General features: G+C 44.4%; 1 protein-coding gene across 1 annotated transcript in view; it reads right to left on the bottom strand.

Moving 5' to 3' along the window:
- Positions 1 to 23245, bottom strand: part of TBXAS1 (thromboxane A synthase 1) — a 169422-nt gene that overhangs the window by 61263 nt on the left and 84914 nt on the right. The window contains exons 5-7 of the mRNA XM_040259992.1: positions 19974 to 20090; positions 3400 to 3488; positions 1245 to 1393 (exon numbers count right to left, since the gene is read on the bottom strand). Coding sequence (XP_040115926.1) covers positions 1245 to 1393; positions 3400 to 3488; positions 19974 to 20090 — 355 coding nt within the window. The remainder of the gene's footprint in view (positions 1 to 1244; positions 1394 to 3399; positions 3489 to 19973; positions 20091 to 23245) is intronic.

Genomic DNA, 23245 nt, shown 5'->3' with positions numbered 1-23245 from the left:
GTCCTAGATAGGAGGGTCCAAGATTTCTGTATTTCATCAGGAAAGAAGAGATTGCAGGCCATGTTTCAAGTCTTAGCAAGTGGTGGAAGCCGATCTTCTTTTTTAACTTTCTGGTCATTTGCATTTTTTCTTTTTTCCTTTGGATCACTTTCCCCAGAGCTGCCACTTATTCCCTTCTGGATGATAGCCTGGACTGTGGGACCAAGCCTGGCCCTGGGGAGTGCGGCTCAGTTCAGATTCTCAGCATTCACAGTGGGTCTCCTGTGTACAGGCACATGCGGGAGCTGGGGGAGAGGACCCTTCTGATCCATGCCTGTCTCAGCAGGCTCTGCCCATTTTCAAGAGCAGGGGCCTGCACCAAAATGACACAGCAGGGAGGGAGAGCTTGGAGTGGCAGCCACCATGGGAAGTGGACCCACGTGCCCTGCAGTGCACAGGATGCCCTGTGGTTGATGGCAAGGGGAACCAGTTCCCCTGCGGTGTAGAGGATGAGGGGTGACCCTCTGTGGTTTGACTGCCATAGCGACAAGTGCTATACAGTGTCAGTGCAGAGCAGATGGAGATGACAGGGGCTTCCACAGAAATTGACTCGGAAATGAGAATGAAACTGACCAAGGAAGGAAATAAAATTTACCAGCCCAGCAGAATGGTTTGGAATTATGGCAATAATCAATAAGCATAGTAACAACACTGCAGTGCTTCCATAAAAGCAAGAAGACACCGGAATTGGCCAGAGGGTAAACACTCACTTCTAAAATAGAATTAAGATCAATGGACTGGTCTCACCATTGGGTAATCTGCTAGTCACCCATCACATGGTTTCCAGTTCACTATGTGTTGGGCTTCATGCAGAGTAGTGTTCTAAAGAGGGTTTTGCTGGAGGCGAGGCATATGTTCTAGAAAATGAAAGGTTTTAGGTTCCCATCTTGACTCAGCCTTTCCAGCCTCAGTTTTCTCATCTGTGAAGTGGGGAGGAGAATGCCTTCCTCACGTGGTGGAAACAAGCACTAGTGAAGGCAGTGCAGCACCGCAACCGTGCTCACTGTGGGCCGGTAAGCTGGGCCAGGCCTGCCTGTGTGGATAAGAGGCCCCAGGTTGGTGCAGAGGAGCCTGGGCATCTCCAGGGAAACCAGGGCTCTGCAGGGCAGACTCCACAGGGTGACTCTCAGAGACACCCCAAGTGTGGTACCACGGGGTCTGCCCAACGTGCCCAGTTTACCCCTGTTGGCAGGAGCTGCACTTACAGAGTAAAACCAGGAGAGGTTTGGGGATGGAGGATGCAAAGAAGCGCCTGCAGTGCTCCACGAAGGGGTGCTCAGGAGCCTCCTGGGAGTCCACTTCGGTGCCGAAGGCGACGCTGGCCACCACGTCTGTAGTGTAGCAGCAGTAGGTCCTACAGGGGAGGGAACCATTTGTGTTCAGGAAGGAGGTGGCCGCTGGCCTCCCCATCTACCTCCTCCCAGAGTGCACGACTCCACCATCTACCTGTTCAAAGGGGGGCTCCAGCAGACCTGTAGTGGGGTGGTAGGAGAGGAACCCTCCCCTCTATCACATCGGGGTGAGATCCTGGGAGGACGACAGCAGAATTCAAGGGGAGTGTGTGTGTGCTCAGTCACTTCCGTCCTGTTCAGCTGTACAACCCCATGGACTGTAGCCTGCCAGGCTCCTCTGTCCATGGGATTCTCCAGGCAAGGGTACTGGAGTGGGCAGCCATTCCCTTCTCCAGGGGATCTTCCCGACCCAGGGATCGAATCCGGGTCTCCTGTGGTTTCTGCATTGCGGACAAATTCTTTATCCACTGAGCCACCTGGGAAGCCCATTCAAGGGAAGACATAAATATATAACAGGGAGCCGATCTAGACAAAGATGGGGTCATCCTGGCAAAGTCAAATACCAAGAAATACACTTTACTTTTTCCTCCCCGTGAAGGAGGGAAAACACTTGACCCAGAGTCTATGTGCTTTACTGCAAAGTTGTGCAGAGCCCTTCCAAGGCGAGGTCTAACGACTGATTGATGTAGATAGAGCAAGTTGTGATTGATGAAATTATTAATAGCAAGCTGATTGTCTAGTTTTATTAACTCTGTCTCCCTCTTCCTCCTAATGGTTTTACAGTTTTCATTGGAGCAACAAATAAAAAACCAGGGCCCTTTTACACTCAAATAAACACAAGACAAACTTTGGGAGCGGTTTCATGAACATATGTATATTATTACAGGAAACACACGTTGCACTTTAGAAACAAACAGAAGGAAAAGTGTCTGGCAGTAGCTCCAGAAAAATTAACCTCTTAGGCTCTAGGAAACCTGCCCCTCAAATGGCCATTTTAAGCTCTAAGAGAATAACCTTTTTTTGTTTTCTTTGCAGGGGTAGTTAAGTTGCTTCTAAAAAGGCTAACAGCTGGTAATTCATATCCTTTACTAATAAAAGGGCCTATTTTTGTGGCTTGACGTAGGTATACACTTAGTTCCTCTTCTTCACAAATTCTAGAGCCACTTATCATTAAGGACTACATGACATCTTCAGATGATATGTTTTATTTTGACCTCTTTTACTGAGAACATCTCTACAATTGATTACACATTTCCCGGTGACAGCAAAAACAGCAACGTGACTGCTGAATGCGATTTCATCTGATCCTAAACATTGACGATGTAAAAGGTTTTAAGAGTTATTAACTTTGCTTTTATGGCTGCTGGGCCAACTGAGCAGGAGCTCAGCAACTGAGTACCCAACTCAGTGAGTTGGGTGAAGCCATACCCTCACCCAGCTCATGCATGTCATGACCAGAGAGAATGTAGAGGAGACAATTTTGTAAACAATATGGTAGAATGTAAATGCTGGTGATGATTATGTTATGATTTTATTAACATTGATAATGAGAGCGAGTTGGCTTCTGGCTGATCTGCTGTGTGACTCTTAATCTGATATAAACCATAATTTAGCAGAGGTCAATTAGGCAAAAAGCCAGACAATCAGTCGTTTAAATTGAGGCTCCACCACTAAGTTATGGCTTCCAGGCTGAGGGGGGTGGGCACAGTTTTTCTTGAATTAAAACTGCATGGACTGTGCCCCTCCAGACCCTGTCCTTTCTGCCCAGACATATCTTGCCCCCTCCTGGGTCTACAGAGGTCGGAGGGCACGTCCCCTCACAAAACACGTCCACTCAGGGTTCCCTGCACACGTCACAGACCCCAGGGCTTCATTTGTATTTGCTTCACATTTTCCATGGGTTTCATTTCTTCTTCTTAGTCAGTCTACCCACACTTTTTGGAGCTTGTAGGCATTTCCACAGTTTGTTGGTCCCAAGGTAATTGTTCAGCAATTATGTACAGTTACAAGAAGCAGCAGTTCAAAAATATGATTTCTCATCTATAATATAGCCACGTAGTGCCCTTACCTCTGGATGTCAAAAGCCTCTCCAGATTGTGCGTAATGCTCTAGGTGAGTCAGAAGCACGTCGCAGGCCTGGCTGATTAAAGGAGTCATCTGAGAACAGATAACAAAGTGCAATTTAGGACACCATGCAGAGAGCACACCTAAATTAGCAGCAAATGAAGAGGTTATGTATGGTGCTTGCTTCCTGCGAAAATGGTTATCATTTTGATGTGACTTTCGTGTACCTGAGAATAAGATCTAAAAATCACAAATATTGTAAAATACAATTGCTGTAAATGCCTATTTTAGCTCAAACAATCTGTTTTTTTTTTTTTTTTTTGAAAGCAAAAGGAAGAAAGGATTTAGAGGAAATACTGTGAAATAATTATGAAAATGATCATTACATGCTTAGAAATGAGAATCAGCACTGAGTTTTCTGACATTTGGTTAGCATTAGAGAGTAAATAGACCACAATCCATATGTACTAACTCAGGAATTAGCCCAAATCCACGTTTGCTTGATTCCAATTATACTTTAGATCTTCCACTAGAATGTAGAATCTCAGTACTGAGAGGAACCTAAGGTTCATCCCTTTCTACTGCTTATTCAATACAAAAATCATTTTTAGAGCATGTGGATGGACGGTTATTCATTTCTGCTTAAGCTGTTTAAAACTTCGAATATAGGGAACCCTTGATTTCAAGAGGCCTTTGATATCCAGGACTACTGCTGAATTTCTGTTTTTTTCATTTGTTTGGCTCTGTTGGGTCTTCGTTGCGGTGAACAGGCTTTCAGTTACAGCACATGGGCTTAGGTGCCTTGCAGCATGTGGGGTCTTGGTTCCCAGACTAGGAATCCAACCCACGTCCCCTCCATTGGAAGGCGGATTCTCAGCTGCTGGAACGCCAGGGAATTCCCCTGAATTTCTTTTTTGAATAAGAAAATATCTTTCTTATGGAAAACACCTAACATACACACAGAATGGTTGGGATTATGAACATTCATGTAACCATGATCTAGCTTCAACAAATTTAGTTCTCATTTTGGCTGCCTGCCACGTTGACCCTAAAAGTCTGACTGCAGTGAGTGGAATTCTTTGTGGAACCCAATGGTCACCCACATGACCTCTCTCTTATTTTCTCCTGTATTTTTGAAAAGCGAAGCTAGAAACATCAGGGGAAATCCTTTGAACCAGGTCACAATCAGGACTGACACCATAGCTAAAGCAACATGCTGTGATCTAGTGTTTTGAGTATTTCCTGTGGAAAACTTCCTTTGAAATGTTGCTTATGTTTAGATTTTACTTTTTTGACACTAAAACATCAGTTTCTGCGATCGGGGGAGACTTTTGTCTGTTTGTTCATTTTTGTATCCTCCGCACTTCGAACAGCACTTGGTACATAGTAATTCGTTGAGTGAATGAATGAGTTTTAATGGTTACATAAGACCACTGTTCAGTTAAGGCTTGAGGCGCTGGGAAAGGTTATAAAACGTTAATCTATTTGTTAGAAGTTACATTGTTGTACTGAGGCAGGATCTGATTCCCTCTAACACCTGCTGGCTGGTTTCATTTCTTTCTGCTTCCCTGTGCGTGTGCGTTGTTGTGGCTGACTCTCTGTGACCCCATGGACTGTAGCCCATCTTAAAGAGACGGGAATCCCAGACCACCTGACCTGCCTCCTGAGAAATCTGTATGCAGGTCAAGAAGCAACAGTTAGAACTGGACAGGGAACAACAGACTGGTTCCAAATCAGGAGAGGAGTACGTCAAGGCTGTATATGGTCACCCTGCTTATTTAACTTATATGCAGAGTACATCATGCGCAATGCTGGGCTGGATGAAGCACAAACTGGAATCAAGATTTCTGGGAGAAATATCAATAACCTCAGATATGCAGATGACACCACCCTTACGGCAGAAAGAGAAGAGGAACCAAAGAGCCTCTTGGCTTAAAACTCAACATTCAGAAAACTAAGATCATGGCATTCAGTCCCATCACTTCATGGCAAATAGGTGGGGAAACAATGAGAGACTTTATTTTGGGGGGCTCCAAAATCACTGCAGATGGTGACCTCAGCAATGAAATTAAGACACTTGTTCCTTGGAAGATAAGTTATGACCATGCTAGACAGCATATTAAAAAGCAGAGATGTTACTTTGCCAACAAAGGTCCATCTAGTCAAAGTTATGGTTTTTCCAGTAGTCATGTGTGGATGCAAGAGTTGGACCACAAAGAAAGCTGAGTGCTGAAGAATTGATGCTTTTGAACTGTGGTGTTGGAGAAGACTCTTGAGACTCCCTTGGGATGCAAGGAGAGCCAACCAGTACATCCTAAAGGAAATCAGTCCTGAATATTCATTGGAAGGATTGAGGCTGAAGCTGAAACTCCAATACTTTGGCCACCTGATGCGGAGAATTAACTCATTGGAAAAGACCCTGATGCTGGGAAAGGTTGAGGACTGGAGGAGAAGGGGACGACAGAGGATGAGATGGTTGGATGACATCACCGACTCGATGGAGATGAGTTTGAGCCAGCTCCGGGAGTTGGTGATGGACAGGGAAGCCTGGCATGCTTCAGTCCATTGGGTCACAAAGAGTTGGACATGCCTGAGCAACTGAACTTGGACTTGGACTGTAGTCCATCAGGCTCCTTTGTCCATGGGACTTTCCCGGCAAGATTACTGGAGTGGGTTGCCATTTCCTTCTCAGTGGGATCATCCCAACCCAGGGACTGATCCTGAGTCTCCTGCATTGGCAGGTGGATTCTTTACCACTGAGCCACATGGGTGCTTCAGATACCTAGACAGCAAATTTTGCCTCCCACCCTTCAGCATCTGCTGGACCGAACTTCTCTAGCCCTTCTGCTACTCTGGGTACCACATAGTTTGCCTACACACTCCACTCTTACTTCTCTCTCTCTCTCTCTCTTTAATCAGCATCACTCCTGAAAGGCAGAGATCACTTCCCTGCATGTCAGTTGCAAAGCCAGGTATGTGTTGACTTTTTGATAAGACACATAACACAAGCAAATACTGAGGTTCAAGTCAACGAAAACCACAAGTTTTCTTTCCATGAGTCATCATCATGTGCCGTTGGCTTTTTGACGCTTGAGTGTCCATTCATTAGAAAGGCTTTACATTTACCTAACATATACCTCTGTAGAAAGTTGTCCTACCATCTGTTCTGAGCAGAGTCATTTTTCCCTGCCCTGAGACAGTCAGGTGATTGGAGAGGCCTGGCAGCGGGGCCAGCCTGGGCTGCTGCTGCCCAAGGTTCGAGGGGCACACAGTCTTGTTGGACCCCTCACTCCCGTAACTTCCTCCAAGCCAGCCCTACGTGGTCTGGGGTGTAATGAAAGTGCTGTGTCCCCAGGGGTCCCCTGTTGGCCGTGGGGGATGGTCAGAGAAGCAGAAGGGCACCTCTGTTGAGTGAGAGTCAACGAGCTGGCCTGAGCTCAGGATTGCATGGGTTCCTCAGTGCGGGAACCTGCGGGCAGCCGGGCAGCAGGTCAAGGAGTAGATATTTAAAGCACAACTCACCTACACACCCAGTGGAGAGATGGCAGAGTATCTGAGACCCTTCCCGTGTTGCCTACTGCAGAGACTCTTGGAGGGAGCATTTGTAGACAAAAGCTAGGGAAGAATTTTCTGCTCATCAAGTCATAAGGGCTTAGAGTGCTGGTTAACTGTACCAGGCATGGGTGGACCAAGGGTGTACTCACACATTCAAAACTCATCTCCTGTATCCTTGGCTATTCCTTCTTTGTTCCATGTGAAGGCTGGTCAGTGTGCCTTGTAAGCCTTTGGTTTGTCACTGTATACGCAGGATCAGACACAGAGCTATGGCCCTCTTCTTTCAGCAGCCATGGAATTGGTCAGTGTTACTGTTTCCAGCTCTTTGGCCAGCTGTGCGTGAATCTAAATAAAGCTTCTATCAGGCACCATCTTATCGTTGTTAGCATAGGAAGACTTTGTCAAGTGATTTGCCAAAACAGAAATGTAATTTGTCTCATCTATCTATCCTGAAGTCCACTAAACAAAAGGAAAAAAAAAAAAGGAGTGAGAGAGAAAGAAAGAAAGGAAGAAAAGAAATGAGGATGACTATCCTGAATTGCTATCTTGGTAATTATGAGTGGACTCTTTTGACTACTGCATTCGTTTCTAAATTTTCACAAACCATCAATTTAATAATCCATTAGTACAAAAGTATGGGCCAAGGGGTCACTTCTAATAGTCTCTAGGCTGGTACTCTCCGTAAATCTCAGACTTACTTAATGTTGGAGAACTCAATACTGTCTAAGCCACATTCCTATGACTGGCTCACTGACCACCTTTCCTTCCATTATTTTAATAAAATTAGTAGTTTAAATGAACTGTGCTTTAATATAATTTCATATGTCAAAATATCTTTTCAATTTATTTCAAAGGAATAATAACATGGTAAAAAGAAAAATGCCATTTGAAAGGAAGTCTCTTTAGATATCAAGCTAGAAGCTTCCTTAATGCCACAAAACTGGGATGCAACATGAAATTTGATTTACACGCAACTCTTCAGAAGCATGTCCTGTGTATAAAGAAGGGTCTCCCCTTATTGACCACAATCACATGCCTGGACAGTGCAAAATGGGGGCTGGACTGGATGCCCACCCTCGGTTCTTCTGTGTGCTCATGATTAGAATGCTTTGTTGTCAGCTGGCGTGATTGTAATTTCTACCATACTCTGCCTGCTGTCTGTCGAACTGAATGGATAATGACATTTTTATTTAGGTTAATGTGATATGAGATGGGGCATGTAATACGAAAAATGTTTTAAAAAACAGTGCAGAGAAAATATTATAGGACAGTGGAGCATAATCTGTCTGTTCGCCAATAGCCACCATTTCAGGTTTTCTTCCTTGTACCCAAGCAGTTATGGAATATTTACTCTTACATGAGTTGCATACAAACAAAAGCTCTCTTTGCTGGGCTTGCAATCATCTTTATACAATCCACAAACCCCTCAGTTCTTTCCCTAGATTAGCAGACAAGCAGGCCTAGGTGGCTTGTGCAAACACACAGGCACAGAGGAACATACAGTGCTATCATCTCACAGATCTGAACAAAAGACTCTCATTTGTTCTGTTTGTTTCCTCTTCTTCGTAGGATAATGAATGCTTCCTACTTTTGTTTATCCCACATTTCTTCATAAAGCATACATGTTATATTTACAATCAGATAAAATATTAATGTTATTAATTTTTTAAAGAATGCTTTTGGGGGAAGGGTTATCGTCCAGCAGCCAAGCCTGGGGAAAATTTTCCCATTCTGCCTCTCTCACCTCTCACGTTGGCTATCTTTATTATAAGGTGATGTTGAGTGTATGGCTGCTTAGCTTAGTAGTCATCAAGGGCAAAGCACCATCGTCAGTCTGGGAAGGAAATTCCACAAAGAAGGAAGTCCTTGCTCATCTGGAGTTTTCAGCATTATTCAATTGCCCAGTTAAAAACAAATGGTATCTTTATGGACTGAGTCTGAGGAATTGTGATTCAAGGTGTGGACAGAGCACCACAGAGTTAATCCCAAGAGGTAGAGAGGTCTTCTCGAGGCTAAGACTCTGAAGTTGTTAAATACACTTGACCTAGGGAGAGAAAACACTCAAAACCAATGAATAGGTTTCCTCTCCTTGGCCCTTTCTAATTGTGTGACCTTGGGCAAATCATTTAACCTTAGTCAGTCTATTTATTCATCTGCAGAATGGGAATAATGATATTTCTGTTGAAAACTTGTGTCAAAGATTAAGAACAAAATGTGTAAAAGGTTTAGAATGCAGTGAGTACCCCAAGTGTCTTCCTCTGGAACAGTCCCATGCTCCCAGACTGTTTGGATGCCTGGCATCTCTTATTCCTCCCAGAAAAGTCCTTTTGGAGTCACCTGTTCTTTCCTCACCATGTTAACATCACTTCCGTTCTGGCATCTGTTTCTTTGTTTTTATCTCCCCAGTGAGCACTCTGATTCAGGCTTTGCTACTCATCACTTGGAACAGAGCTGACATTTGCTTCTTGAAAACAAAACTGTATCTTAAGCATCTTTATATTAATAGTCCTAATGCCTTGTATTGGAGGAGGGCATGGCAACTCACTCCAGTATTCTTGCCTGGAGAATCTCATGGACAGAGGAGCCTGGTGGGGCTACAGTCCACTGGATCACAGACAGTCGGACACGACTGAGCGACTAAGCGCGGAATGCCTTGTATCGTGCCTGGGATATAGGTATACTAAGAAAGCAATTTTTGAAAATGCCTCATGTCTTTTCACTTTCCAATCTATCCTATATTCAGTCACCAGCTGGATCTTCTGAAAATACTTGTCATCTGAGCAACGTATTGCTGAGGTTCTGTGGAGATTCCCATTGATTGAAGGGCATAGAACAAGTTTCCTATTTTCCAAAGCCTGCTAAGAACTGAACATTGGCAATAACCATGTTAATAAGCTTGAAAACAGATTTTCTCCTGGTCAAGACTTCAGATGAGATCACAGCCCAGGCCAACAACTTGACTATTTGACCTTGATGCAGAGGTACCCCTCTAAGCCATGCAGATTGCTGACTCACAGAATCAATGAACTACTAAAAGGTTGTTGTTTTAAACTAAGTTTGGGGGTAATTTATTACACAGCAAGAGATAACTAACACACCTTCAGTGTCACCCTCTTCTGGCAACTAGTGTATGTTGTCACGTATGATTGAAGGTTTTAGTATTTGCTCTGTTAGAAAGGAGCACAAGGCAACACATTCAGTGGCTTCCCTGGAACATGATGCCAGTGTTCCTCAAGGGCTTTAACACAGAAGCAGTCTAAGAAACATTAACAGATTGAAGTGTTCTTTCTATTCTAGCAAGGATGTAGTGCAGTTTGCTGGGAGCCAGCCCTAAATGAAAGACCTGATACCCATGCTGGTTTTCTCTCTTACTGTGGACAAGTCCTGTGACTCTCTCTGCAGTTGAGTCCTCACTCCCAAGTGAGGAGCTAATTGCAATAAGCTACAGAGTCCCTTTCCATGGACATTCTAGGATTCCAAGGTCACTAAACAGCAGCTGAGACAGTTGCTTGGGGACCATGGAAAGAGCAGGCAGCTTCCTAGTGGGGCCCAACAAAGTCTCCAACAACAACATCATCAAGAGGGCCTTTTGACATCTCTTTGATGCATTGACTTCAGAATTACATAAAGATCTAAAAGGAAGAAACTGGTTATATTTATGCTCAATAATTCAATAAAAGTGAGAGTTAGAATTCCAGATCCACTGACTCCTGGCTTGTTGCCTTTTTCTCCAGAGTCAGCATCCACATTCCTTTTGCTCCTCCCCTAATTAACTTCTAGGTTATAATTTTGCTCAGTGCAGCTCTGATGCCATGAACTTGAAAAGTAAACAAACACACACCATGACACCTGTGGAGCTCCTGGAAGTTTGGCGAATGGAGTAGGTCTGAGTGCTAAAGTGAAAGTGAAAGTGAAGTTGCTCAGTTGTGTCCGACTCTTTGCTTTGCGACCCCTGGACTGTAGCCCACCAGGCTCCTCCGTCCATGGGATTCTCCAGGCAAGAATACTGGAGTGGGTTGCCATTTCCTTCTCCAGGGGATTTTCCTGACCCAGGGATCAAACCCAGGTCTCCCACATTGCAGGCAGGCGCTTTAACCTCTGCACCACCAGGGAAGCCCAAAGGAAGACACAATTCCTGAGCAAGGGAAGGGAAGGAGAGGGTCCCTCCTGTGTCAACTGAGATGTCCCCCACATAGATGGTGTGTAGGCTAGGGGACACATGTGTCCACCCACGAAGAGGGATGCAGAGAAGAGCCTGAGCAGAGGACACCCCTCAGATCAAACACACTCGTGGGAGTCTCTTGCCTGGGGCCACAGCACAGTGGAGACTCTATAGACTGTGGCCCCTCCTCCAACCCAGGGTCCACGGTGGCATCTTGGAGGTTTAACAGCTGAAGAGGAAGCTCCTTTTCCTCACTCCCCTGCTTTCAAAGATTTAATAGCTCCTCACTCTCCATTGAAGTTCATACCAAGCCTTGCCCTGGCATAGAACAGCCAAAGTCATACTTCACCCCTCCTTCCAGTCTCCCCTCACTAATCCCTTACACGTACTTTGTGTTCCAGCCCATTTGTACTCCTCCAGTCCCTGAAGACACCCTGTACTTTCTGTCTAGATGTCTTTGTTCCTGCCTCTCATTCCGCCTGCCACGCACTTTCTCCCTCCGTCAAAACTTGGTAAGAGCATCAAGGCTCAGTTGCAATGCTGCTCACCCCCAGTGCTCCTAAAGCAGCTTCTGGTGCTCAAGAGAAGACATGAGCTCTGTCACAATCTGTAACAGTGTAGGAATTTCTGCACCTCCTATATGATAAACCCCTTAGGAGCAGGAGCTGATAAGTATTGGTTGAATTGTATGAATTCAATGTTTCCTTCTGTGTGGCATTCTTAGACCCGTTTGTAATGCTGTTTGGGGACAGATGTCAGAAGGGGGATTTCCTGAATAAATAAGGGTCAGCTAAAAGGGAAGGGAGATATTATTTAAACATATTGTTGGATAATGGAAAAAGTAATATGTTAAGAGTACTGTAAACTGGTGACTAACAAATGTAAAATTAACAGCAGTTAATGAAACTTATGGCCTCCTTCTGCCACCCAGATAATTAAAAACATCCTTGACTTATCTTACACAAAATTTCCTGCTGATAAATATTAACTCTAGCCATCTAGGTGAATAATCAAGTGTCATTTCTAACAAGTCAGTGGCTCCGGTCAAGAGTTGTGACCAATTAGGACTCACCCTGATGAGGAGGTGGCTGCTGGTGTTGCCAAGCAACAGGCAAGCTGGGAGGCATATTTAGATGCTCTTTTAGATTTAACCAGCAGCAAGTCGGAGTGCCATGATGATGCCGGCAAGGGAAAACCAAATTAGAACCCAGGATGGGGTGCCCGTGATGAGGAGTGTGTTTTCTTTTGAATGCAAATGGAAAAGGAACATGTTTAACCAGAATTTAAACAGTCCATCATTATACCGATTTTAATTAGGAGATTAGGTGTCAGCGGAATAAACTGTGTGGCAAGATAATGGTCTCTTGCTGCTAGATAAATACCTAGACCTTCTGGAAAATGGGCAATTGGTCAGGCAGGGACCATGTATTTTTGGACTCTGAAGTATTTATTACCCCAGCCACACTTGGCTAAAATGACTTTCATGTTTATTGTCTGGAAGGATTAAGAAATAAAAGCAAATATTAAAAATAGGCTTCTGGAGGCTGATGCAGCCCAGAGAAAGCTGCCTGCTCCAACCCCACAGGAAGGCTGTGTTCTCTTCGAGAAGCTCTTGTGTGTTATTGTCTGAAACGTTTACTGTGAAAATTTACAGACCAAACTAAACTGCGACAATGACTGGAATTCTGCAAAGACGTTTGCTCTGAAATGATGGGAGCTACGCATTTACTCATAAGCTGGTGGTATCAACTTAAATTTTTTAAATTGTAGTCATTCCCGAGTCATATGTCTTCTCCAAGGCAGGAAAGGCCTAGAGGGAATAATAACCGCATCTGTCTCCGCCTTCGAGATTCATACATTATTGACGGTGCCTTTCTGACAGGGAACATCTGGATGAAAGTGAACGATTAGGCATCGGAGCTAGATTCGCAGCCACTTCCCTGTAGGTCTGACTTTTCTTTACCGAGTCCTCCATGTGCAGACACGTGATTGGCTCTTACTCTTGAGTGACACACCCAGCTTCAGGCTCTCCTGCATGGAGCTGCCAGTCTCTTTCTATCTGCTCCGTGGGTCACCATGGGCTTAGTTATCTGGGTGATGAGCAAATACACATCTCTTCTATTAGGCTTTAAGGACAGATGAGATTCAAGCTGCCATACTGGTTTGGATCCATGGTCCAGCTAATTTGGAGCTTGGCTTCCGCTAGAGGTGCTTGGTCATGGAGTTCTTGGTAGAATCTACTTCCAAAGGCACAGTGCTCAACGCCTCATTTCTTTCCACAGTCAACTCTGATGTTAAGTCCTGTTTTCACTTATTAGAAACTTATTTGAACCCAGAATAAACAAAATTAAACATATTTCTTTACTGCAGTTTTTTTCCCCTAAGTCTTTAATATGCATAGTGAATCCCTTATTCATAGAGAAATCTGGTTTGCAATATTTTGCTGAATTAGATGACCATGGGGCCTTCCCAGTCCTCAATGATTTCAAATCCTTCTCCTTGGTAGCTTGGAGTTCATCATCATATAAGTACTATTTAAATGCTTGTGTCCTAAATGTACTATTTTATTCTTGCTTACACTGAAGGTTATCTGTCGCTTTCATGCTGACTTACAAATCTTAGAAGAGTCTTAGAAATTTATCCCAATTGATTTAATATTTTTCACATCAGAAGAATTTGGAGAAATATATAAATGCATAAATTTCATGGTGTTCTCCCTCTCTCAGATGAGTTATAAAATTTGAAAATAAAATTAGCACTAACCTGGGTCCCCAGTGAATCCTATTATTTATATATTTCCCTCAGAGAAGGATTAATTTATTCCCAGTTTTGTTCCTTAAAATTATTTACTATAAAAATCTATTTACTTCCTGACCCATAATAAATTTTTACACAATCCCAGGGTTACTTATTAATAGTCTTTGGAAAGAATCTAGGAAAGAGTCTGTAAAAATTCACATAAATCTACTCATTGCACCTTTGAAAAAAAATAATCTTTTAGGGTGAAAATCTGGCAGGCTAACCAGACAATATTTTCTCTAATTAAAAAAAAAAGTTGTTTTCACAGTAACACTCAGCCATCTTTTAATATAAACCCCAATAACTTGTCTGTCACTGGACCATGATTGCAATGGTCTCTTCTGAAACCAGGGGTGCGTCAATCAAATTTTCACTCCTTCTCTATCTCTCTATATTATCCCTGGTAAGATGTAAACCAAAAACCAATTTTATTTTAAATAAAACTAAGGATTCATGAAAGAATGCTGATTTTAAAAGAACTTTCAAGCCTTGTTGGCCATGGCAACCTAATTGTCCAACAAATAAAGATAGTGCCATCCAAAGCTTTTTGAATATTAACGACACAGACCCAGGAAGTGAAGGACTTAGGCGGCCAGGGGCTGAAGGGAAAGGCCTCAGAATTCAAGGGAAAACAAATCTCTATTTCAAGAATAAACACGGAAGTGGGGCTTCCCTGGCAGTCCAGTAGTTAAGACTCTGCACTCCCGATGCAGGGGGCATGGGTTCAATCCCTGGTCAAGGAACTAAGCCCCTGTTTGTTGCACAGTGCAGCAAAATAGTGATAATAATAAACTCTGAGGTTTGCTAATAAAAGTTCAAAAGCAACTTACAAATTCAGAAAGGACTGGAGATTATATTGATATTTCAAAGCTATTTCTGGGAAAACTGAGTCAGATACCCTCATCTGAGTGGAATTATGGCTCCTTGTGGGTTCCCGAGCTCCTCTCTTCCATCTCCTCCACCCCAGGCCTGCGGTGAGCCTCCTTCCCCTCTCTGTGTCTCTGTGATCTGCTTTCTCTATTTCTGCATGCGTAGGCCTGAGACCCTCTAAAGAGAGAGCCCAAAACTGGCTGCATCCTCTTACATAATTGTTCTTAGATGAAACTCTTTCCCTTTCGTTTCCTTTTTATCTTAGTTGTACATTCTATGATTCCCCATCCATCCATCCATCCATCCATCCAGCAAATCATTATTGTGTGCCCATCTTGTGCTTCATGCTATACAATGAACAATAAAGGAGAAAAATAAGTAAAATAAATGGAATGTTAGCTGGTGATAGCACTACAGAGAAAAATAAAACTGGGAAGAGAGTGGGGGGTTCTGGGGCCCAGCCCTTGCAAGCCTGGGGAGACTGCAGGTTGAGAAGTTCAGACAAGGGACCAAGAGGAAGACTGGAGCCACCAGTGCGTTCCACTTTGGCTTTAACCAGAATCCTGCCAGGGAACTTGTAAAGCATATAGATTCTCAGTCACCCTAGAGATCCTCATTCTGCAGGTCCTGGGGTGCGCTGTGCTGTGCTAAGATGCTCAGTCATGTCCCACTCTTTGCAACCCTGTGGACTGTAGCCCACCAGGCTCCTCTGTCCATGGGATTCTCCAAGCAAGAATACTGGAGAGGGTTGCCATTTCCTATTCCAGGGGATATTCCTGATCCAGGGATCAAACAGGAGTCTCTTGCGTCTCCTGCATTGGCAGGTGGGTTCTTTACCACTAGCACCATCTGGGAAGCCCATATATGTTTTTCTTTCTTTCTTTATTTGACTGCACTGAGTCTTCATTGCCAGTATAGGACCTCTTTAGTTGCAGCATATAAAATCTAGTTCCCTGACCAGGGATTGAACCTGGGCCCGCTGCCCTGGGAGCATGGAGTCTTAGCCACTGGACCCACAGAGAAGTCCTTGGAATTAACTGTTTTAAACAAGGATATTAGGTAATTTTCATATAGCTCCTGGTCACACAGGGCTTGAGAACCAGTGTCTAGAAAGCAAAAGGCAATGAGAAGTTAAAGTCCAGGGGAGCATCCAGAAACCTTGAGGATCACGGAAGCTGGGAAAGGAGGCAGTCAGGACACTGATATCTGGCAGCCAGCTCTCCCTTTTTCTCTCCTTCACCTAACTTCCATAGGATAGAAAAGCATCCATCTGTCTACACCTTGGTGTAGAGTAACACTTCTTACTCAGAGCTCCAAACTCTGCTCTTCATATGCAGAGAGAGCTGCTTTGGGAATTAGGAAAACTTTACTCCCTACAAAGCTCCCAGCTCCAAGATGGCACCTGCCACCTACTTCTGAAGCAAGGATTCAGTGGGGGAGACCCCACTGAAAATCTAGGACACGGTTTATGGAGCGTGAAGCACGCAGACATTGGTTCAACATTTGAAAAATATTACCTTTGTCCCATGCTTATTAGTCCTCGTGTTTGTTTCTGTTTAAGCAGCATTTAACACTTTTGGCGGCTGCTTCCTCCTTGAAAAACATTTTCCCATCCACACTCTCCTAGATTTCGATGTCAAGCTGTTCTTCCCAAGTCATCTTTGTATTAACAGATCTCTCCTCTGCTCCTCACTTATTTATGCTTCTCCCTGCAACTCTCTTCTCATTTTCTATACACTTCTGGGGTGAGCTCACCCATGTCTGGGTTTTCTGTCTTTTTAAAAATTTTTCTTTTTTTTTTTAAAAAAAGGAAATATAGTTGACATACAATATTATGTTAGCTTCAGGTGTACTACATGCTGATGTGACTTTCACATTCATTATGAAATGGTGATTATCCTACATCTAGTAACCATCTGTCCTCATATGAAGTTATTATAGTATTATTGATCATATTCCTTACACTGTATATTTACATCCCCATGGCCCATCTTTCTTACCTTTCTCTCCTGAGCTCAAGATGTGCTGTCAACTTCTGCCTTAGATGTCACCCAGAAACCTTAAAGTCACCAAGTCTAAACTCACCACAGGTGGGGACAAAGGTGACTCCCTCTGCCTGGGAACAGCATCCTTTTGATGGAAACCCAGGAACCTAAACTGAACTGTATTGAGTAGAAAGATGATTTCCAAAGGAGCTTTAAGTTTACTTGTAGAATATGTTAAACAATGAGATAGATCTGAAGCAAAACCTAGGGAATCTATGAAATTTCTTCCCCCTCTCTCTTTCCTCCACTCTCCTCACCCTCCCTCTTATTTCTTACCAGCCCCTTTCTCCTAGACATCGTAATGCTACAAACTTCTTAGAGGAACTCTGTTTTCTGCAGCTAATTCAGGCACTAAGAGTTTTATTTCTGAACCAAAAGGAGAAAATGCACTGGATCCCAGGAGCACTAAATTTGTTTGGGCAATGACACTGTATCAGTTTGTAGAGTGTACCCTGTAAAATGTTAAAGAAATCGAGACCCTGATAAGGGTCTTTTCTTTTATATGGACCAATTTAAAAAATTCTTTATTGAATTTGTTACAATATTGCTTCTGTTTTATGTTTTGGGTTTTTTGGCCCCAAGGCATATGAGACCTTAGCTCTGCAACCAGGGATTGAACCCACACCCCCTGCATTGGAAGTCGAAGCCTTAACCACTGGACCACCAAAAAAGCCCCTCTTTTTTCTTTTGTTTCTTCAAAGAAACAGGGCACAAAACTGTCAAAAACAAACAAAATCTTTCTTTCTTACTTAAAAAAAATCAGATACCCTTCATCAATTTCTTTAAGGAATGATGAGATTCTTTCTGCATCTACAGTCATTGTTTACTGACGAATAAGGAAGTGTGACGACGCAATGTGTTTGAGCTCCTGATGTGAGCCCATGGTTTACCTATCTCTGCCCCTCCTTTTGGTTAACTCAACATTTTAGTGACCAGCTGTAATAAAGGTGATCCAGATAATGCTTTACAGCTTTTTAAAGAAGCAGGCCCTTCTTTCAAACTAATTCTCATGAATCCTCAGTCTATATAACACAGCTGACTGTGGAGCAGGGCTCTGGGCTCCACCTATAGAAGGACAATCCCCTTCTCATATTTCCTTGTGGGGAATTTCTCTACCAGCGGTGGTTCCCAATTCCAGCTTTACATCAGAATTGCCTGGGGAGCTGTAAAGTCCCCTCAAAACCAGGCTGCATTCCAAACCAAACCAATTTCGTCTCCATGTGGGGCCCAGACAGCAATAGCTTGCAGAGGCCCCCAGGTGACACAACCGCATACCCACTTCGGCTCTCTACACGCCCTCGCATATCAGGCCCTGGCGCGGAAAGGAGGCACTGAGCATGCGCGGGCCTGCGCTTTAGGGATGGGGTCGACGCCCTTCTGCCGGGATAGGCTGCTATTGCTCACAGTGAAGCATTAGCAAGCCCACACTCCTTGAAGGCAGAGTTTATTTCTCAAACAGCTTTACCAGAGAGAAAGGAAGTTTCTCTCTGAAACAAGCGGGAACCCTTAGTGTTGTCTGGCATGTGGTAAGAACTGTGTGAGCTTTGAAGCGAAAGTGAAAGTGTTAGTTGCTCTGATGGTGTCCAACTCTTTGCGACCCTATAGAGTATAGCCTGCCAGTCTCCTCTGCCCATGGACTTCTCCAGGCAAGATACTGGAGTGGGTTGCCATTATCTTTCTCCAGGGGATGTGAGCTTCCATTGGTGTTCATTTGCTTAGTCGTGTGACCCCATGGCCTGCAGCATGCCAGGCTTCCCTGTCCTTCACCATCTCCTGGAGCTTGCTCAAACGCATGTCCATTGAGTCGGTGATACCGTCCAATCATCTCATCCTCTGTCATCCCCTTTTCCTGCCTTCAATCTTTCTCAGCATCAGAGTCTTTTCCAGTAAATCAGCTCTTCATATCAGGTGGCCAAAGTATTGAAACTTCAACTTCAGCATCAGTCTTTCCAATGAATATTCAGAGCTGATTCCTTTAGGATTGACTGGTTTGATCTCCTTGCAGTCCAAGGGATACTCAAGAGTCTTCTCCAACACCACAGTTTGAAAGCATCAATTCTTCACTGATCAGCCTTTTTTATGGTCCAACTCTCACATCCATACAAGACTACTGGAAAAACCATAGCAGCCCCTTAGCCATTTCTCTTCGGAAGGGCTAAAGGACACAGTCCTGAGCTGTTGCAGAATTCAGAACAGACATCCAAGTCAGACCAGCAGTTGAGGTGCCTTCAGTGAGGATCAAGTGAGAGAATTTGGCCAGGAAGCAGGACAAACAGTAGGTTTTATTTGTACAACTGGTAGGGAAGGGTGGATCCCTGGCTGGGGGAAGGAGGGAGTCCTGGGTTTAATGCCATCTTGTAAGTGAGACTCTTCCCTCTGACTTGGCCATGAGGATTAGCCTGGGTGTGCCTGGCTGCCTGGAGGCCTGCCAAGGCTGTTCTCATACCCCTCCCTAATAATCCATGGCCATTTCTTCCCTATTTCAGACTTGACTCAAAGCTCCCCTTTGTTTCAGGATGTTCTCTAGTTCCTTACTATGTAGATTGAAGACAGGAGGAGAAGGGGACAACAGAGGATGAGATGGTTGGATGACATCATCGACTCAAGGACATGAGTTTGAGCTAACTCTGGGAGATGGTGAAGGACAGGGAAGCTTGGTGAGCTGCAGTCCCTCAGGTCGCAAAGAGTTGGACATGACTGAGAGACTGAACAACAACATGTAAAGTGTGGCATCCGCGCCACCAGGGAGCTTGTTAGAGATTCAGAATCTCAGGGCCCACCCCAGACCTACAGAATCAGAATCTGCATTTTAACAAGATCTCCAGGTGATCTGTTATACGGGAAAGTCTGGGGAGAGCCCCTCCAGTTTTCTCCTGGCTGCCCTCAGAGTACCCTGGCCAGAGCTTGGGACTCAGCAGGAGAGCCCTGTGTGCGTGCTGACTCAGGTTCATGGCAACTGGGGCAGTGATAGGTTGGAGAAAGGGAGGACTCTCCAGGACAGTTTCATGTGCTTTCTGGATAACAGGATTGAAGGGCACAGCAGGCAGAACATTGGACAACTGACACAAAGCGAAGCCCCTCCCCTCACAATCTGTAGAGAGGAAACCTGCTCCTTACAGAAGATACTCTGCATTTCTTGTGTCTTACCTCACTCAGTTTTTCAGGACTGAAAGCCGTAGTCAGGACACTTCTGACCTCTTCCCATCTTTTGTCACGTAAGAACAGGACACTGTCAGCCACTGGTTTGGGCTCCAAACCCATTGCCTTTTGGAAAGACACAAGCAGAGAGTTAGGACTCCAGGATGCCCAAGCCAGCTTGGTGGTCACAGAGTCCACAATAAACATTCTGGCTAAAGTTACCCATGACCAACATTTAGATTTCTCTTGCAAGGGTATGAGGAATATAAAGTCTCATGGACAGTGATCTCAAGATCCATGGCTGAGGCCCCCTGGGAGCAGGCAGGGAGGCTCCTCTGACCCAGTTCTACCTCGTTACTCTGTGGTCATCACCACAGACAACTTCTGTGTGTTGCGTAGCCCCTTCCTGAGTGAACGTTCCCTGAAGACCCAGCAGCAGGCTTCTTGGAGGTGGGCTGGTCTTTCCTGGGATTGAGTGTCATGTCTGAACTATGTGGCAAGGGGTTTTGTGTGGCTAGATTGGTTAGGTTGGGCCAGATGTCTGGGTCCTTGGAATGTGGGTGGGAGAGGGGAAGGGAAGGAAGAGAGTCCTTAAGAAGCATGTGTCAACAGAGCTGCTCCCAAGGGAAGGCCTGTCACCATGTATGTGTGTGCTTTCACTCACTCATTCATTCATTTTTTCATTCAGCAAATGTTTGTTGAATGTCTATGTGAGAAGTTGCCTCTACAGTGCTAAATAAAGAAGACATTGCCCTGACTCTCACTGAGTTAGTAGTCTAGTGGGGAAGCAGATGGCTCCTAAACCGACAAATAGCTATCGTTATAGTTCAAGGGAAAGTATGTGTTATGAAGGAAGTGCTGTGCTTAGTCGCTCAGTCATGCCCAACTCTTTGTGACCCCATGGACTGTAGCCCACCAGACTCCTCTGTCCATGGGGTTTCTCCAGGCAAGAATACTGGAGTGGGTTGCCTTGCCCTCCTCCAAGGGATCTTCCAAACCCAGGTCTCCCATATTGCCGGTGGATTCTTTACCATCTGTTCACCAGGGAAGCCCAAGAATACTGGAGTGGGTAGCCTATCCCTTCTCCAGGGATCTTCCTGACCCAGGAATTGAACCGGGGTCTCCTGCATTGCAGGCGGATTCTTTACCAACTGAGCTACCAGGGAAGCCCCTTATGAAGGGAGTGGAGCTGGGGCAGCAAGGTGAGAAAATGATAGGGGATTAAATGGCCAGGAAGGCTTCCCTGAGGAGAAGATAGTCCTGCTGAATCTGGAAGCATGCAAAGAATGAGGTCTTCTCATCCCTTCTTCTTTTAAAAAAAATATTTAATGTATTTGGCTGCTGCAGTCTTAGTTGCAGCGCACGGATTCTCTAGTTGTGGTGTGCTTGCTTAGTTGCTCCATAGCACATGGGATCTTAGTTCTCCAATCAGGGATTGAACCCACATCCCTTGCATTGCATAGTGGATTCTTAACCACTGGACCACCAGGGAAATCCCTTCTTATCATCCCTTCTTCCCAGGCCATTTTCTTCCTTCCTAAAACCAGACACTCTGACCAAGTGGCCAAAACTGGGGGGCCTCCATGGCTGTTCAGAGCACCCCTAGCCCTAGGGCTGCAGGGTGAGGGGAAGTAGAGGGACTGGAGGACCAAGCTTTCTTCAGAACCACACATGTGATATACAGTTTTGCTATTTCTTTTCACTATTTTAATTATAGTTGAAACAGGAAGCCAGCCACCATAACTCAAAAGCCTTGTAAGAACTCCTGTTTAGAAGAAAATTATAATTTTCTGATAAAATATGAACACTCAAAATAAGCTATAAAACATAACTGCAAAGTATCTGGAGGGACTTAATTATATGTTATTAAATAGAACCAAGTTGCTGGGATATTTTTCTGCAGAGGAATACCTCTCTATATTTAGAATAAAATTCTTTAGGAGTACCATGGTCACTATACTGAATTGTGGTTTTATGGAATTTTTAGAACATAACCCATTTGTTTAGGTTTCAGAGTCAAAGGAGAAAATCATACATTATGTTTATTTATATGTTGGCAAATGCTAGTCCCATGCTACGTATATGTAATAAAGCATTTCACTTCAAGGAAAGTTGAGTGGTGGTTTATGGGGTTCTGATGAAATAGAATAAATTAGAGATGAGCCAAAGTTGATTGGATTTCGTGTCTGTCCTTCAGACCTAAGGATTGTCTCCATGAAAATTTTTATCTTGCACTTAGAGGAGAAATCCAGTACCCGTGCAATATGTCAGCATTGGTCTCCCTTATCAGCCTGCCACAACAATACTGTCCCCTGGGTCTACAGTTTCTATTAGAATTCTTCCTTCATTGATGGAGGATTTCAGGGGCGGTTAGAGTAGTGGTTTCATTTCTAGATATGATACTGGAAGAGGGAAACAGCCAATTGGTCATTCCAGAAGAGTGGTCGGATGGTGAGGGGACAAGCTGACAGATCTAGGAATGAATAGCTGGAAAGCTTGGGAGATCAGATCATGGTCCTTAATCTGTGCTCAAAAGCTACTTCTTGAATGTATATTACTTGGAAGAGGAAACTTGGCTTGTTTTTTGACCCTGGGTGGTAGAATTGGGGTCAATAGTGGGAGCTGTGGGGGAAATTCCAGCTCATCTAAAGAACTTCCCAATAAAGTCAGAAGGTTCTAAGATAAAAATAACCTGCCTTGAGTGGTGAGCCCCTGTCACTGGAGACTGTATCCTACTTCTTGGAAATTCTGCACGGGAGGTTTGCGTGGCCTGGGTGGAGGGGGGAGTATAAATGACTTTTAAGAACTCTCTCAACCCTGAGGACTTAACCTCCAGATGACCACACCAGGTATATATAGCTTAAAAGTATACATGTATCCTTTCTCCCCCAAACTCCCCTCCCACCCAGGCTGCCACATGACCTTGAGCAGAGTTCCTGGTGCTATACAGTAGGTCCTTGTTGGTTATCCATTTAAAATATGGTCTTTCCTGCTGGCTCAGACAGTAAAGAGTCTGCCTGCAATGCAGGAGACTTGGGTTCGATCCCTGAGTCAGGAAGATTCCCTGGAGGAGGAAATGGCAACCCACTCTAGTATTCTTGCCTGGAAAATCCCATGGATGGAGGAGCCTGACAGGCTACAGTCCACGGGGTCACATGGGGTGGAGGGGGTTCTGATGGTGGAGGGAGTCTAAATGACTTTTAAGAACTTTCTCAGCCTCAAGGACTTAACCTCCTGATGACCACACCAGATATAGTTTAAACACATGCATGTATCCATTC

This window comes from Oryx dammah, unplaced genomic scaffold, assembly GCF_014754425.2.
Source record: "Oryx dammah isolate SB20612 unplaced genomic scaffold, SCBI_Odam_1.1 HiC_scaffold_18, whole genome shotgun sequence".
Lineage (NCBI taxonomy): Eukaryota > Metazoa > Chordata > Mammalia > Artiodactyla > Bovidae > Oryx > Oryx dammah.
Note: the sequence above shows the minus strand (reverse complement) of the source record. Positions and strands in the feature narration are given on the sequence as shown.